This window comes from Podarcis pityusensis (assembly GCF_964106645.2).
Source record: "Podarcis pityusensis genome assembly, chromosome: 6".
Lineage (NCBI taxonomy): Eukaryota > Metazoa > Chordata > Lepidosauria > Squamata > Lacertidae > Podarcis > Podarcis pityusensis.
The window spans coordinates 34,980,459-34,997,599 of NC_138030.1; the positions used below are offsets into that span (position 1 = coordinate 34,980,459).

Genomic DNA, 17,141 nt, shown 5'->3' on the forward strand with positions numbered 1-17,141 from the left:
TTGTGTGGAGTTTTCCGCCCTCTGTTCATTTTAGTACTAAAATCACCTAGCATCAGTGTTTGAAACTCTCATTGTTCTAGGCACATTTTGTGATAGGCAATTTCATTAGCGCAAGCAGTTTCTGAGCAACGGACGCATTACTGTGCCTAAGATTTCAGATTAAAACTGCAGAGTGGAAGGAGAAAGGAGGACCTTTTTCTGCCTCCCCACTTCCAGCTACACTCTGAAGACTGGAGAAGAGACCCTCTTAAGAATATTAAGGGGGTGGGCAGGGGAAGGACTAGACCATGTGAAAAATGAACATAACATTTTAGCTGCAGCTCATTCATTTTCAGCTTTGTATTCTTGTTATTAAAAAGTGTGCCTAGACATTCTGTTATTGCAGCCATATCCTCGGTTTAACGTGCCATTTAGCTCCTAGCTTTCACATCTCAGTTTCTAATGCTGCCTGGCATCAAACTGTTAGTGTTCTCAACTCAAGATTTGTACACTTACCATACAAGTATGAATTTAAAGGTGTCCCTGAGAGGGATGTTTAAGCATAACTTTGGAAGGAAACTACTTGGAAGGCTGGGACACGTGTGGTGCTGTAGTCTAAACCACTGATCCTAGGGCTTGCTGATCAGAAGGTCGGTGGTTCGAATCCCCGCCACGGGGTGAGCTCCCGTTGCTCGGTCCCTGCTCCTGCCAACCTAGCAGTTCAAAAGCACGTCAAAGTGCAAGTAGATAAATAGGTACCGCTCCGGCGGGAAGGTAAACGGCATTTCCGTGTGCTGCTCTGGTTTGCCAGAAGTGGCTTAGTCATGCTGGCCACATGACCCGGAAGCTGTCTGCAGACAAACGCCGGCTCCCTCGGCCTATAGAGCGAGATGAGCGCCACAACCCCAGAGTTGTCCGCGACTGGACCTAACAGTCAGGGGTACCTTTACCTTTACCTTGCTTGGAAGGCTGCTAAATGAAACTTTTGGTCTGTGCCACTTGTGTGTTTATCTGTAAGCCCATTCCACCCCATTTCTGCATTCTTTGTTTTTAAGCCAGGGGAGAGCATTTTAAATATGCATTTGTGAACCTGTTCCTCACCCTCCTTAAAATATACATTTTATAGTGCATTACATGTACTAGATGGAGGAACTCCTTGTCACCCTCATAAACGTCCAATTTTATCATCCCAGGAAAAAAACTTACAACAACATTTCAAGACGTTTATAAAATACTATGTAGATAATCTTTAAAAATATACTAATCCATTCGAATCAATATATTCTGAATTCTTAGAGTACTGTTTAAATAAAGTATCTCAACACTGTCCAGCAACAAATGTGGAGAAGTCAAAGAATTTGGTTTTTCTTTTTATGTAGTTTTTGAGGGACCAGTTATAGTTTATATGTTCTGGCAGATGATGCCCAAAACAACTAACAAATAAATAGCTCCTTATTTGCTTCTCAAGAAATCGTTTGATATTTTAACAGAATCTGGCTTTTACTGTGATCTAATTCTTTGGTTTCAGTTGGCTGAGAAGTAAATAGTTGTTCCAGATGCTGTTTGAAGGAAGTATGTGCAATTCCTTAAAAGTAGTGTCATTTTAACAACAGCCAGCAACAACCAGCACTGCACAAATATGTGCAAATTAATCTCTCATAGAGGGATGGGGGACTTGTGGTGTTATTGGCTAGTACTCTGGGATGATGAGCGGTATAGTCACAGGTTCCCCATCTCTGTTCTAGAATAAGTTTACCATATTTTTTTCAATGAATCCGGGGATACTTTCTGGATGTCCCATGGTCATATTATAAAGTAGTTGTGTTCTGTGTTATAAATCAAGCACTGCTAGGAGTTGTTTCTTTTCCTTTTCCAATGTATGGTATTTCTCATCAATAAAAAAATTGAGTGTGGCATGAGCAAATTTTTATTCTGAAAGTGTGGCCCGGACTAAAAAGTTTGAGAACCACTGGCCTAATCTATTAAGGTTGTTCTTCCTACACTTCATCTTAAGACAGACCAATTTTAACACCAAGCCACCTTTTCCCTCCCCACTCCTGCTTAGATTAACGTCCAGCAGGAAAACCGGAAAGCTTGGTCACTGTTATGTGTCACATTGGGTGGCCTAAAAACATATTTACCTGCTATGAATCTAAAGTGCTGGCAAATTGCATTGTTCTTGTGAAGGAGAGGCACTGCTGCCACTTTTGTAGAAGTCTATCAGTCTTCTGTCTTTCCTTTACCCAAGTTCAGAGACTGACCACACAAAGAACATCTCTTTTTTCAGGTTGCTTATGGGATATGCTGTGGCTGATGTGAAAAGGAATGTTGTGTCGTTTCCACTAGTTGAAAAACCCTCAGTAGTTCTCTGTCTGCCTGTTGCTGACCTTAGTTCACCCTGTGAGCTTTGCAATAACCAAGGAGGCCCTCAATTGTCTATTGTGTGGTGCTGAGCCCTTACAAGCCCCAGATAGTCACGTATACCAGGCAGAGCCAGATTTTCTTCTAGCCAAGGGGACTGAGCAAAACTCCACTTGAAACAAATTATTTTTGTCAGATGAAACAAGAGGGGAAAGTGACTATGATGAGTTTTATTTAAGCTTGTGCCTCTTCAGATAAATACTGTTGAGATTTTGTTCTGTTCAGACGTTTTCTTCCTGTTGAGCAAGAAGTTTGTCCCCTTTTAACTGCCTTACAGTTTTTTTAACCTATCCAATTAACTGGGGAGAGGTTTTCCTCTGTAGATAGGGTGGTGACACAGCTCCATTTGAAAAGTGCACATAGCCAGATAAAAGGCATTTAAACCTATTCAGAAGCACTATGTAAACCAATCTTGTGCAGCAGAGGCAGTATAGGGTAATTGTTTTATGAACTGATAGGAGAAAGACCTTGCTTGCCATATAGAACAGAGTTTGTTATTTACCCACTCCAGTAAAACTTTAGATATGTTTTCATGTTTTAATTATTTTGATACTACTGCCAGTGTCTGGTAAATATCGATTCCAATGTCTTTTAGTTTAATGCTCGCAATTAAATTGACTCTCCCAAACCCAACAATAGTTAATTAGGGTGGACTTCATAGCCATAATTTGAAATAAAGCAAATGGAGCAACTTGAATCGTGTACATTGTGGCCAAATTGTTTATATAAAAAGCTGAAAATGTTTATTATCTTATTGAATGGGCCAGTAGAGCAAATCTGGCCAAGTTTTTTCGGGAGACCTTTCTCAAGGGGCAGGCACTGGAAAAAGTCCAGTTTCTGGTAGCAACTAACTGCTTCAAAATCTGGTGACACCTACAGAAGGGTCTTGTCGCTCAATGCCAATGGTTTCTCTCTCTGTGTGTGTGATACGAAGATGCATAGCTGGACTTAAATTTGTTGGCCTGCACCTTTAATTTTGGCTGGAAACAAAATTATAGCTAGTGGAACAAAGTAGTATCCAGGAAGCAAACCTTACAGCTTTGGATGCCAGAAGCAAACCTGGACCTAGAGAATTCCTGGTTTGTGAATCTGATTTTTAAGCTACTGTGACATCAAACAGGATCAGCGTATGAACTGCCACTCTAGGCATGCGCCAACGGTTATAAGTCTGGATTGAGTATCTCATTCATCTAGTCCGCTACTAGACTTTAGAAAGGTGTTCAGGGAAGCCACTGACTCACCTGTCTTTGATGAGAATACAAGAAGGGAGCACACCAAATAGACTTTCACCCCAGTCTCCAGGTACAGTTAGCCTCATAAAAGATCCCTGTGGAACCTTCCTGGATCTCTCCCATGAAAAGGAACAGTAGTCTCTCATCACCACCTTCAAGATCAACCTTTTGGAAAAATAGAAGCGGAAGCATTGCAGAACCCCTGCACTTCGTCTGCACAATTGGCTTGTAACTATTCCATGTTTCCCCTATCTACCAATACAGACTTTTGACCAGGAAGACAAAGGCACTTTCTGCCCTGAAGTCCAGCCAAAATCCATTCCATCCATGAGTGCCTGAGGCTGTTTGGCCATAGCTTACTATAATGACTTCTGACTAGAAAGGAGAAGCTAGACATTGTTCTGTAACTTCCTAGTGTATGAGGGTCCATGGAGACCCTCTCCCTTTTTTTAGCAGAGGCCTGGGTATTATTGCTGAAATATCTTCCTCCAGGTTTAATGCTTGCAAGTTTATATGCTCGTTTGTTTTTTTAAATATATAGGCCTGGTCAGATACTTAAAATTTCCAACTGTTCCACTTGTTCAGCCAAGTTATGGAGCAATGTTATGAGCAGTGCCTAGCTAACATTACTGCAAATCAAGGCTGTGAATGGCATGCACAGCTGGGCTCCTGGAGATGGGCATGTTATGCTCCATGTTCAATAGCTGGCTTATGTACAGCTAGCACCTACTGGAGCTTTGGGAAACTTTGGTCCAAACAAAGCTAAGCTTCAGGAGCAAAATACTTGACAAATGCAGGACAACACTCTCTAGAGAAAATGATGCAACTAAATATGGTATTGGGCCCTGATGAAGGCTGCTTACATGTGTGTTTGTGTACCTGCACTGATCAGGTGTTTACTAGCTGTTAATAAATATGGTTGTAATTTGCAAATATTTTAATGAAGGAGCAAGTGATGCTGGCTGGATTTTGTTAAAACATTTGGTGACAGAGAGGTACTTCATACTTGCACCTCTTTCCCTCTGCACCACAGAGGAGCTGGAAAAACATTACAGTTGCCCGAACAGGTGTGTCAGGTGCATGCTGGTCAGCAGTTGTTCATCTGGTACAGGCTTTGCTGTTCCTTAGCTTCCTTGCATCTTTGTGGTGATGTTAGATCAGTTTCTGGCATTCATGATTGTAGAATGTAGATGGACTCTTGAAAATGGGCAAGTGTTCTCAGAAACCAGTGACAATAGTAGTAAATTGTGTTTAGGTAAAGGTAAAGGGACCCCTGACCATTAGGTCCAGTCGTGACCGACCCTGGGGTTGCGGCGCTCATCTTGCTTTATTGGCCGAGGGAGCCGGCGTACAGCTTTCCGGGTCATGTGGCCAGCGTGACTATGCCACTTCTGGCGAACCAGAGCAGCGCATGGAAACACGTTTACCTTCCCGCCTGAGAGGTATCTATTTATCTACTTGTACTTTGACGTGCTTTCAAACTGCTAGGTTGGCAGGAGTAGGGACCGAGCAACAGGAACTTACCCTGTCGCAGGGATTCGAACCGCCGATCTTCTGATCGGCAAGTCCTAGGCTCTGTGGTTTAACCCACAGCGCCACCTGCATTCCCTAAATTGTGTTTAGGCCTGTCTTAATAATTCTGACCAGATATACAGTAGATCTATAAACAATATGCAACTATTTTAATATTTTGGTTTTGAAGAGCTTGGAACAATTTGAAACGAAGTGGGCTAACCTGAAGAGGACTTGTTGGAAATGAAAATTCTTCATATTTTGTTGAACTTTTGCTTTCCAAAAGGGAGCAGAAGTGCCGGCTCAGTTCTTCTCATTGCTGTCTCTCATCAGCAAGTCTTTTTCAAAACATTTGGCTTTAGTTAGCTGGCTAACGTGAAACAAGAACAGGTGGTATGTGGGTAACTGAGCACTTCCTACAACTAGACCGTTGAGCCTCCTGCTGAAAAACTGGGAAAACAGCTATTTAAGAAAGTGGGTGGTAGGCACCAGCTAGGATGAGGAATTCACTTTTCTTCTCCGCAGAGGAGGGGGTGCTTGGTCTAATATGGTTGCCTGTGAATACAGTGGTACATCGGGTTAAGAACTTAATTTGTTCTGGAGATCTGTTCTTAACCTGAAACTGTTCTTAACCTGAGGTACCACTTTAGCTAATGAGGCCTCCCGCTGCTGCTGCTCAGTTTTTGTGCTCATCCTGAAGCAAAGTTCTTAACCTGAGGTACAATTTCTGTTTTAGCGGAGTCTGTAACCTGAAGCGCCTGTAATCCGAGGTACCACTGTAACAAGGAAACAAAGGATATATTTCCCAACAGCTTTGTTTGTATGCAGATGCATGCAGATTTAGTCAGTGGGCACTGCAGTTCCAAGGTCCCTGGGAGGGTGGGTTGGTGGGGGGAGGGGGATAGGACATGTGGGATCTCTCTGAGGGTGGAGAGTGACAATGGAACACAGAGGTAAGTAGGGCAAGGCAAAAAGGTGGTGTGCTGGAGGCAAGCTGCGGGGAGCAGGGAGGCTTGGGTCAAATTCCTTCCCAGTGCCCCCCTCCACAATAACCCCCCTAAACCAGGGGAGCATTATCCTAGCCTAGGAGCTGTTGGTGTTTGTTTCCTTCTAATTGTTATACATGGGGGGGAAATTGTTGCTCTGGTGTGTGTGTGTGTGTGTGTGTGTGTGTGTGTGTGTGTGTGTTGGAACCCTGCAAATGAACAGAGGAAGTGCATTGTTTGCTCCTCTAATAACCTGGTAGGGCTCCTGCTGGCAGGGTAGAAGACTGCATTTAGTTATCTCCAGCCTTAAGAATTGCATGTGTTTTCTCAGCATTGTAATCCTGTGCATATTTTACTAACCCCAAGCCTCACCAAGCACAGTGGGGGCCAATTTCTGAATAAACCTGTGTAGGTTTGTGCTACACTATCTCTATTACTGGGTGACAGCACTAACTCCTTCCCATAAACAAGATTATTCCATCTCATGGAAAAACTCATAGGAACACGAGACTTAACTGCTCATATGGTGATCATGATTCTCACTGGGATGGTAGAAATCTTACTATTGATTACATTTATAACGCACCCTGCCCTCCAAGGAGCTCAAGGGGGGATGCATAGTTCTCCTCCCCATTTTATCCTTGCAACAACCTTGTGAGGTAGGACTTTATCTTGTGAACTGCCCTGAGATCTTATGATGAAGGGTGGTATATAAATCTAATCTAATGTAAAATAAATAAATGTATGGATGGATGGTAGCAGCTTTCTTGAATACCATATTCTGTGGTGGCACTGCCCTGTAAGTTAGCGAGTGGGAAACACAACTGTGTGTTTCCAAGATGTGGAGCTGAATGTTCCTTCCTGGACTTAGATATGAGAAAATTGTTACTGTGTCCTCCATAAAGAATCGTAAAGAGAATCCTATGTCAGATAATTATGTTGCTGAATTTACAGTACTTTGAAAGTGCTGTGTAATTCTACAATTATAAAGTTTGCTTCTTCATAAGGTGGCACAGTTAAAAAAACATCCTGGGAATTTGTGCAACATCCTGGGAATTTCTGCTTTGCTTCAACACCCTAATTGAAGTAGAAACTTGGTGAATGACCCATACTTCTCATTGCCTAAATAAGAATTAATTCAATTTTCTTCTTTTTGTACCAACATTTAGTCCTTATTCATAGAGCCTGGAAAAATGCTTTTTATTCATTTGCAGCATCTCATTTGACTCAACCATCTTATTTACTGTAAATGTGGCTTTTAAAATAACTATCCTTGGCTAGTATCTCTGAATTCCACTTCCAAGCACGTCTGACACGTAGCAGTGTTTTCCAAACAAAGCTGGAGACTTTACAAGCTCTGCTTTAAACTTTGAGGAAACTTTTGCATGTAGAAGTTGCTGTCTGAACTGGCTATTGCCTTTTCTCTTTCATATTAGGATGGAGAAGGAAATGAGCCCCACACTCATGGAAATAAGCCTGCAAAACAGTGTATACATCTAATTTGCCTTAGGGGCTTAAAGCAATAAACTAGCACAGTGTTACTTGAGCTGAATTTACTGAAACTGTGACCAGCTCAGGAAAATTTCTAATGCATTCAGTGTGTCAGTATTTGCACAGCAAAAGAAGATTTAAAACCGAGGTACTCCTTATGGGTGCTCCCTGCCTTTTAGTGCTACTGAGACAATGCTTTGGCACATTAAGCCATAAGCAAGTTTTAACAACTGTGGGTCAACACCTCACCTAATAAAGCGCTTTTTTCTTCACTGCAATTTTGCAATAATGTGTCTGATTCAGTGGAAGTACAAAAAGTAGTTGGGCATTGCTGAGCTGACTGACAACAGCTCTTTATTTCTTTTGTAAACACAGAAGTAAGTCTCCTAAATTGTTACCTTTGGTCAGCAAACGCTTTCCCTCTGATGTTGAAGATATCTCTGCCTCTCTGCAACATTGTTTATTAGTTAGTTTCCAAGAGCCTGCACTATTCATCTCCCACCCTGAAGCAGAGAATGGATGCATTGGCATGGCTGACAGAACTGTGGTTATTAAAGAGAGTTACTTCATGAAAGACATTCTTCCCATACACAAATTATCTCTGTATAGGGAGAAAAAGAGTAGCTCTTCATGGGAGCGTCTGTTTCAGCCAAAGGAGATAGAAAACTGTGCAACTGCTGGAACGTATATTGATGCCCACTTACTATGAATCTATATATGGAGCTGACCGAAAGTGGAATTCAGGATGTCTTGGTATGAGTATAAAGCAGCGTGAGCTCAACTTAAGAGGGCTGTGATCCTCAAATGTGTATAGTAATGAGACTTTCAAAGTTTGCCTTTGGACTGTTTCCCCCTAAATGAGGCAATTGCCTCACATATCATCCCTTTTGATATTAGGCAGTGATAGAGCAGCAGTGAAAGTAAAACAGAATATATATATAGCAAGCTGTAGTGCAGGGAAGTCCTTGTGTTAAATGCTCTTGACTTTGATCAGTAGCTCACTTTGAACATGACTGTGTACAGTGCATAACTATATGCAAAATAGGGCTATCTCTTCTACATGAAGAGCATCTCATCACTTCATAAAGCATCTTGTGTACATCATACTGCCATGTATGGTTTTTTTTAATAGAACTTGGGAATGATCAAGGATGTCTGTTGCATATTATACTTATGGGCATCTGTATCAAAAATCTGAGCTGTATTCCAGACTACTGTGTCCCTTAGATAGTGTTAGAACATACGGAAGCTAGGAGCTAAATGGCACCTTAAACCAAGGTTGTGGGCGCAACAACAGAATGTCTAGGCACACTTTTTAATAACAAGAATACAAAGCTGAAAATGAATGAACTGCAGCTAAAATATTATGTTCATTTTTCACACGGCATAGTCCTTCCGCTGCCCACCCCCTTAATATTCTTAAGAGGGTCTCTTCTCCAGTCTTCAGAGTGTAGCTGGAAGTGGGGAGGCAAAAAAAGGTCCTCCTTTCTCCTTCCATTCTGCAGTTTTAATCTGAAATCTTAGGCTCAGTACTGCGCCCAGAGCTCAATGAAATTCTCAGTTGCAAAATGTGCCTAGAACAATGGGATTTTCGAACACTGACCTTAGCTGGCATTAAGACTTCTGCTTGTGATTTCTTAACTGGTGAATGAAGGTAAAAACAACTGCTATCATCTAATACACAATGGGAAGAGGGCTGGAGAGAATAGTTAAGTTAATAGGGTTTTGTGTTAGTGTGCATCTTGTGAATTCTTTCTTAAGGTTCAAATGTGACTTGGCTGTATGCATTGTCATTGTGTGTTGTGGTAGTCTTGATTAAAAACAGTAAAACCAATATGGCTATATGAAGGGGGGGGGGCCTACATTGTAAATTCTGGTTCTGCATTGTTTTGATATAAAAATAAGTTAAATATAAGAACAAAAGCATCCTTTTTATCAGGAGATAGTGGTTAGAATAATGCCCCTAACCTCCTTAAAGTAAAAGATCTTAATATTCTTTAGTCGTTTAGTCGTGTCCGACTCTTCGTGACCCCATGAACCAGAGCACGCCAAGCACTCTTGTCTTCCACTGCCTCCCGCAGTTTGGTTAAACTCATGCTGGTAGCTTTGAGAACACCATCCAACCATCTCGTCCTCTGTCTTCCCCTTCTCCTTGTGTCCTCAATCTTTCCCAACATCAGGGTCTTTTCCAGGGAGTCTTCTCTTCTCATGAGGTGGCCAAAGTATTGGAGCCTCAGCTTCAGGATCTGTCCTTCCAGTGAGCACTCAGGGCTGATTTCCTTAAGAATGGATACGTTTGATCTTCTTGCAGTCCATGGGACTCTCAAGAGTCTCCTCCAGCACCATAATTCAAAAGCATCAATTCTTCGGTGATCAGTCTTCTTTATGGCCCAGCTTTATGGCCCAGATCTTAATACAGTGGTACCTTGGGTTAAGTACTTAATTTGTTCCGGAGGTCCGTTCTTAACCTGAAACTGTGCTTAACCTGAAGCACCACTTTAGCTAATGGGGCCTCCTGCTGCTGCTGCACGATATCTGTTCTCATCCTGAAGCAAAGTTCTTAACCCGAGGTACTATTTCTGGGTTAGCGGAGTCTTTAACCTGAAGCGTATGTAACCCGAGGTACCACCGTATAAAGCCATCAAAACAAAAGCCTATAGTTTAAAGTTCAACTAACCTAATGAAAAATGTAAAAAACATGAAGCAGGCTTAAAACTAAATTCACAAACCTCATTGAGTGTCGCAATAGTTTCCTAGCTAGGAAAAGTATGTGCAATAAATAATATATGTGGCTGATCTTAAGCAGCAATTAAATTCTGAGATAAAGATCCTTTTTCTGCAGCCATCTGATAAAGCAGGGGTGGGCAAACTTTTCTTTCTTTTGAGGGCTGCCTTGCCTCATGAGATTTGGCTACTTGAGTACTAGTATGGTGAGGATTTTTGATACAGCTTTTGGTAGAGCTTATTTAAAAAACAAATAACTATCTTGAGACGGAAGTTTGTGCAAGCCTGTTAGTTTGTGCAGGCTCAGTAAATCTGGGAACCTCCCCTTTTCCACCCAGAAAACCAGAGGTACAAAGTTTGCTACAGAATTAGTATCCCCCCCCCCCCCCCAGTTAAAGCAAATAACTGTTGCTTCCTCATTTTGATTCATTGCTCTGGAATGACTGCAAAATGGGAGGAGGAGGTCAGAATGCTGTGCTTCTGATGGATCTCCTCATCCCTAAGTGCTTATAATATTTGGAGTAATTTTTATGCTGTTAAGATGCCAAATATAGTTATTGGGTTATGTTGACAAATAGTGTGCTGCAGCACCCATTAAGGCGTCAGCATACCCTAAAGTGGCAAGAATGGCACTGTGATGCTGGGAAATCTGCAGCATGAGCTACAGTACATTCCAAAACAGTCAGGAATTCAGAACTCAAGAAGCCTATACAAAGCACAGAAGCACCTATCAGAACTTTCTGTTGTTATCTACCACTGCTAAATTTAGACTTTTCTACTGACCTTCAGGGCTCTTTTCAAGAGTGACTGTAAAGGGTTTGGTATTAGGGCTCTTGGACCTTTCTACACCAGAAAATGTGTTCTTTAAAATCCTGTCCACTCCCAGTCTCAGCTTCTGGTCTCTCCTTCTTTCAGGTTTGCCCTTTCAGACCCTTTCTTTCTGGAGTCTTGATACCTTCTAAGACCCATCTACCATCTAATTAAGAAAGCAGTCCTTTGACCTCAAGGATGAAGAGAACTCATTTGATACTAATACAGGACTTCTTACATTTTCAGAAAATGTTTTAGCTAATTAGTGTGCTCTCCGGACATGTTAAAAGTCTTAGATTTAAACACTTAGATTGTGTTAAGTTCTGTAGCTTGAGGAATGATCATTGTTAAGCACAACAGCAGTTCTTGGTTGAATAGGAGTACCCTGAGAGAGTCTGCCACTTCTGAAATGTAGCTGGAGAAATCTTTCTGTATACAGCTCTATACAGATACAGAGCAGCAGGAGCCCAGTGTAATGTGATTCCTCTGACCCCAAAAGGCGTAGCAGGAAATAGTGAGCAACAGCAGCATTGCAGAGCATTTGGCAATAGATGAGTATCTGGTGTCGGTTCAGAAAATCTTGGGCAATGTTACCATGGAGAGCAGTGACCATTAGGGATCCTGAGAGCTTCTGGCAAAGTAGCTAAGAATGGGTCCCTCAAAGCACCAAATGGAAAAGTGTGGTTCTAGAACTAATGTTAAGTGGACTAATGTAGAACAATAGGAGTCCCAATAATTGAAAAAGGGTTATAGGAGAAGGTGCACGGTGACAATAGGATGTGGAATGTTTTAGGCAGAGTTGAAGAAAAGGTGTGTGCAATTTCCTTCTGTCTTTTTTTAAAAACAATTTTATTTATTAAGTGGTCATAGCTGTGCATAAGCGATAAAAAATACTGAAGTGCTGGGTTAGTTTCCCATACTGCCTCCTTATACTCCTTTTAGGAATATGGACTTGTGGCTTTTTCTGCTGTGATACTAAGGGATAGTGAACATGTAGACATTAAAATTCAAAACATGTTGTTGTTTATATTGGAATAGCCCCAGAGGATATTCTCTCTGCTGAACACCACCAGTCCAAAGTGTGATTCATGCAAACTTTTGTTGTGGCTGAGGTTGGGATGGTTTCTTATAAACCAGGCTGACTTGGTAGTGTTATGGTGGTCAAGTGGGGCAGCATGGTTTGAATTGGTGTGTCACTATGTTTGTAGTGAACCCAGGATGCACTCCAACACTCTTGAACTCAACTGTTCTTTGGGATTTGGTTCCCATAATTTTGATTGATGGTATGTGCTGATTGTTGGCCCTTTTAAGAAGATGTAGCCTAAATAAACCTCTGTGAAAGTCATGCTCATTGGAACTAATGCTGTTCACTGGAAATGCAATAATTTCGTAACCATTTCAGCAGCCAAATGCTTTGTAATTGATATGTCTTGTGGGAGAAACATTTGCAACTATTATGCAACTTCTAGGTCCTTGTCCTTGCTTGTAATTTATACTTCATGCATCTGTTTTATTGCCGAAGTTTTGTGTAACTATCTCTGACTTCAGGACCTAGCTATCCAGCAGGAACAGTATGTATATTTTTCATATTTTTAAGTTTAAATTTGTATCTGCCCTTCATGCAAAGATCTCAAGGTGGTTCACAGCAGTGTTTGTACTGTGAGCCCCTGCATCCTTTCTTAAGGCTGTATATATATATAAAACCATATATCCTAAAAAAAGGGTGGTTCACAGCATAATTTATCGTAGAGTATTTTTGAAAATGCCGAACAAAGAGACTCACCAGAGATTTCTAGTTATTACTAACTCATTTTACTTGAAAATCCCAGATTACCAACAATTAATCTATTCTGTTTTATTTCTAGTTGCTCAGACCATGTATCCTAAAAAGCGAACCTTATATTTTTAAGCTTGCAAATTTTATAAACTAGTTTTTCCTATAATAGGTAAATAACTTCAGAAGAAAGAAATGCCAGTAGTGGTCTCTGGCCTTTAAATGGACATGGGTTTCAGGGTGGCATAACCTTGAGCTGTTCAAATCCAGCCTTGGCATTGCAAATGCCCATAAACAAGAAGCTTTTGATACGATTTGGTTCTGGAATTCAGAAACCTAATTGCCAGAAAGAATAAATGCTGATTTGAACTTAATGCTGTAACATTGTTTTACATAATGAGAATGAACTTGTTTCCCCCTGGGATCGCACACTTTCCCTCCAGTGTGCCCACAAAGAGGAATTTGGACAGTTTTGTTTTTTGTCTTAAATTAACCACAGCTTGCCATAGCATCAAACCCATACAGTGGTACCTTGGGTTACAGACGCTTCAGGTTACAGATTCCGCTAACCCAGAAATAGTACCTCGGGTTAAGAACTTTGCTTCAGGATGAGAACAGACATCGTGCTCCGGCAGCGGGAGGCCCCATTAGCTAAAGTGGTACCTCAGGTTAAGAACAGTTTCAGGTTAAGAACGGACCACCAGAACGAATTAGGTTCTTAACCCAAGGTACCACTGTACAAGCTATGGTTAATCACAGTGGTCAGTGAAAAAGAAGCCAGCTTCAAAGCACAGTTAAGAAACTGATTTCTTTGTTTTCATTAATCATAAATAACCACGCCTGGGTTTGGAGGCCATAGCGTCCCATAGACTTTCCAAATAACTTTTTAGGACTGCACTGGAGGAGGCAGGGGGAGTCCAGTGGGAGGCAAGGCTTTTTCTTACAGCACTAAACCATGTGTAAGCATTGCATCCAAATGCAACCTAAAACTAGTGTTAATTTCTATGGGTTTTTATACTCTTCAGCTGTTTAAAAAACAGCCCTGTGAGTCAAAATTCAAATGTTGGATTTCATTCAGATGGAGTGTTCCTCTCAGAAGCTTCTGTGTAGGAGTAGAGGGAAGTTTCAGCTTGTAGAATGTGTCTCATTTCAAGAGACTTAGAAAAAAATTAAATGGAATGCTTCCGCAACCCTAATGATCTTACTCTGTTTTCTTCACAGATCTTTGATTTCTAGTTGAATTTGCTACCACTTCAATCAAGATGCCACCAGCAATTGGAGGCCCCGTGGGATACACGCCACCAGAAGGAGGGTGGGGCTGGGCAGTAGTTGTTGGTGCCTTTATCTCTATAGGCTTTTCCTATGCATTCCCAAAATCCATCACGGTATTCTTTAAAGAGATAGAAATCATCTTCGAAGCATCTAGCAGCAAAGTGTCCTGGATCTCTTCCATTATGCTGGCAGTTATGTATGCAGGAGGTAAGTTTGCAAGCAAAATAAAGCTGCATGCCTTTACTGTGTCATATGTGGAGGCTTAATTATAATTGTGACTCCTAGTTTAATCTGTTTTAATCAGAGGCAAAAGATTCATTAATAGATTTGTTGTGGGTACCTTATTTCGTTTACACCCACACTGTATATTTAAAGCAGTCTTATACCACCTTTAACTGTTATGGCTTCCTCAAAGAATCCTGGAAACTAATTAACTGTAGGTTAAGGATATCTGGAGTTGCTAGGACTATAGTACTCAAGTCCCTTAAACTACAGTTTCCAGGATTATTATTTTTTTTGGGGGGGGGGGAAGCAGTGACTGTTAAAATGATATAGGAGCACTTTAAATAAATGGTATGGATGTGACCCTTTGTCTCCCATGTGGTAGAATGAATTCTTGATACCCAAAATGGGATGGGGGTGGGGTGGAGAAAACCCAACTCCAAAGCTAACTTTTCTTCCTCCTTTACAAAGCTGAAAATAAAATATTTCCGGGGTACTATTTCTGACCTGGCAGTCTTTCTGGTGTGCCTCTCTGACATCATTTGTAAGGAGGCTGCTCCAAGTTAGCTAATTATTCTTATTCTTTATTAAATTTGTATTTTACCCTCCGTCCAAAAATCACAGGGTGGTTCACAACATAAAAATAAAAAACGAGAACACAAAATGCATAATAAAACAAAAAAAACCCCAAACCAATAGCCCCCCCCATACATATTTTAAAACCATAGAATGCTCTATCGGCCCAAGGCGGCCTGGTTATAAAGAAATGTTTTCGCATGGTGCCTAAAGATAATAATGAAGACACCAGGTGAGCTTCCCAGGGGAGAGCATTTCACAACTGTTGTCATGTTGCCACCCTCTGGTACCTCTTGTGGAGGAGGCACACGAAGATGGGCCTTAGATGATGACTGCAGGGTCGGGGTCAGTTCATATAGGAAGAGATACTCCCTGATACACTGCAGTCCTGAACCATTTAAGGCTTTATAGGTCAAAACCCACGCTTTGAGTTGGGCCCAGAAACTAATTGGCAGCCAGTGCAGTTGGGCCAGGATCAGTGTAATATTCTCAAACCATCTTGCCCTGGTCAGCAGCCTGGCTACTGAATTCTGTACCGGCTGAATTTTCCGAACCATCTGCAGAGGCAGCGCACATATAGCACATTGCAGTAATCTAACCTAGAGGTTACCAGAGCATAGACAACTGGAGTTAGGCTCTCTCTGTCCAGATAGGGCCACCAGCTGAAGCTAATGAAAGGCATTCCATGCCACCAGGCCATCTGAGCGTCAAGCGATAGCAAAGGATCCATCAGTACCCTCAAGCTACATGCTCACGCCTTCAGAGGGAATGAAACCCCATCAAGAACAGGCAACCTTCAAGCTATTTGGTCTAGGGGACCATGCCGCTAACAGTCCCTCCCTCTTATTTGGATAGAGCTTTAGTTCGTTGGCTCTCATCCTTTACTGAGGCAAGACATTGGTCTACAACATCACCCGCAGATGTAAAGGAGAAGTAGAGCTGTGTGACACCAACCAGCTACTTGCTGGCAACACACTCCAAAGCTCCAGATGACTCAGTGGTGTCATATAGATTTTAAAAAGCATATGGGATAAAATGGAATCCAGAGGAACCCCACATTGAAAGCTGCATGGAGCCAAAGAGCACTGCCTAAGCATAAACCTCTGAAAATGACCATTCACACAGGACCAGAACTACTGCAAAGCAGTGCCGCCACCCCCCAACTTGGACAGATGCTCCAGAAGAATACCATGGTCAATGGTATTGAAATCCAAGGAGAAGTTGAGGAGAATCAATAGGGACATATTTTCCTTGGGTTTCTCCTGGCAGAGGCCATCATACAGGGCAAGTGCACTGCTTTTCTGAGTTAGCCTGGTTAAGGAAAGACAGTAGATGCTCAGCACTGCAAGTCACAGGAAGATACATTGTAAGAGCAAATAAAGCATTGACTATATGTATATCAGATCTTGTTATTTCAGAATTCATGTGTTTTCCTGTTTTTTATTACATACTAGTAAGAATAAAATTAAACTGGTTGCCCATTTGCAAAGATAAGCAGGGTCCGGTATGGTTTAAAATTGGATGGGGGACTGTGGGTTGAGATTTATTCATTGCAGTTGGACAAGATGGCCCTCGGGTCTCTTCCAACTCCATGATTCTACTGTTTTTATTATATTATTTTAGTTGCTTTTAGGTTTTTTTAGACTGCTCAGGGATTTAAAAAAATATTAAGTAGTCTTGAAATGCTGCTAAATAAATACAGTAGTAAGAAAAACCTGCCCAGGGTAGAAGCTTTGGCTGAGTTATTGCTTCCACCCTGGCTTCTTGCAAGTGGAACTGAAATGTGTGCTGTGAATTTTCTCACTTTCTTCTGTTAGAATGACCTGTAAGGCTCCAAAGTGGGGGTTAAGGTACAAGGATAAGAAATATTTCCTCCCTTGCTGCTTTCCATAATGAGGGTGGATTACAGGTAGTATTCAATAAATCATTTTCTCTGAAAATTGTAACTATGAAACAAAATCTACTTTGTTAATAGAAAGAGGAAATAGAGGATGGGACTTCTAATTTGGTGAGGAGGGGAAAAGGTAAAAAAAAAAGTACAGTGGTACCTCTAGTTGAGGACTTAATCCGTTTTGGGGTGCCATTCGCACCTCAAAAAGTCCACAACTAGAGCGTCTTTTCTGTGCATGTGCACAGCGCGAT

General features: G+C 41.5%; 1 protein-coding gene across 2 annotated transcripts in view; it reads left to right on the forward strand.

Annotated features, from left to right (window-relative positions):
* The window catches only part of SLC16A1 (solute carrier family 16 member 1), a 40,834-nt gene that overhangs the window by 10,114 nt on the left and 13,579 nt on the right, over positions 1-17,141 (forward strand). For both annotated transcript variants that reach the window (XM_081009865.1, XM_081009866.1), the window contains exon 2: positions 14,151-14,408. In XM_081009865.1, coding sequence (XP_080865991.1) covers positions 14,192-14,408 — 217 coding nt within the window. In that variant the 5' untranslated portion in view covers positions 14,151-14,191. The remainder of the gene's footprint in view (positions 1-14,150; positions 14,409-17,141) is intronic.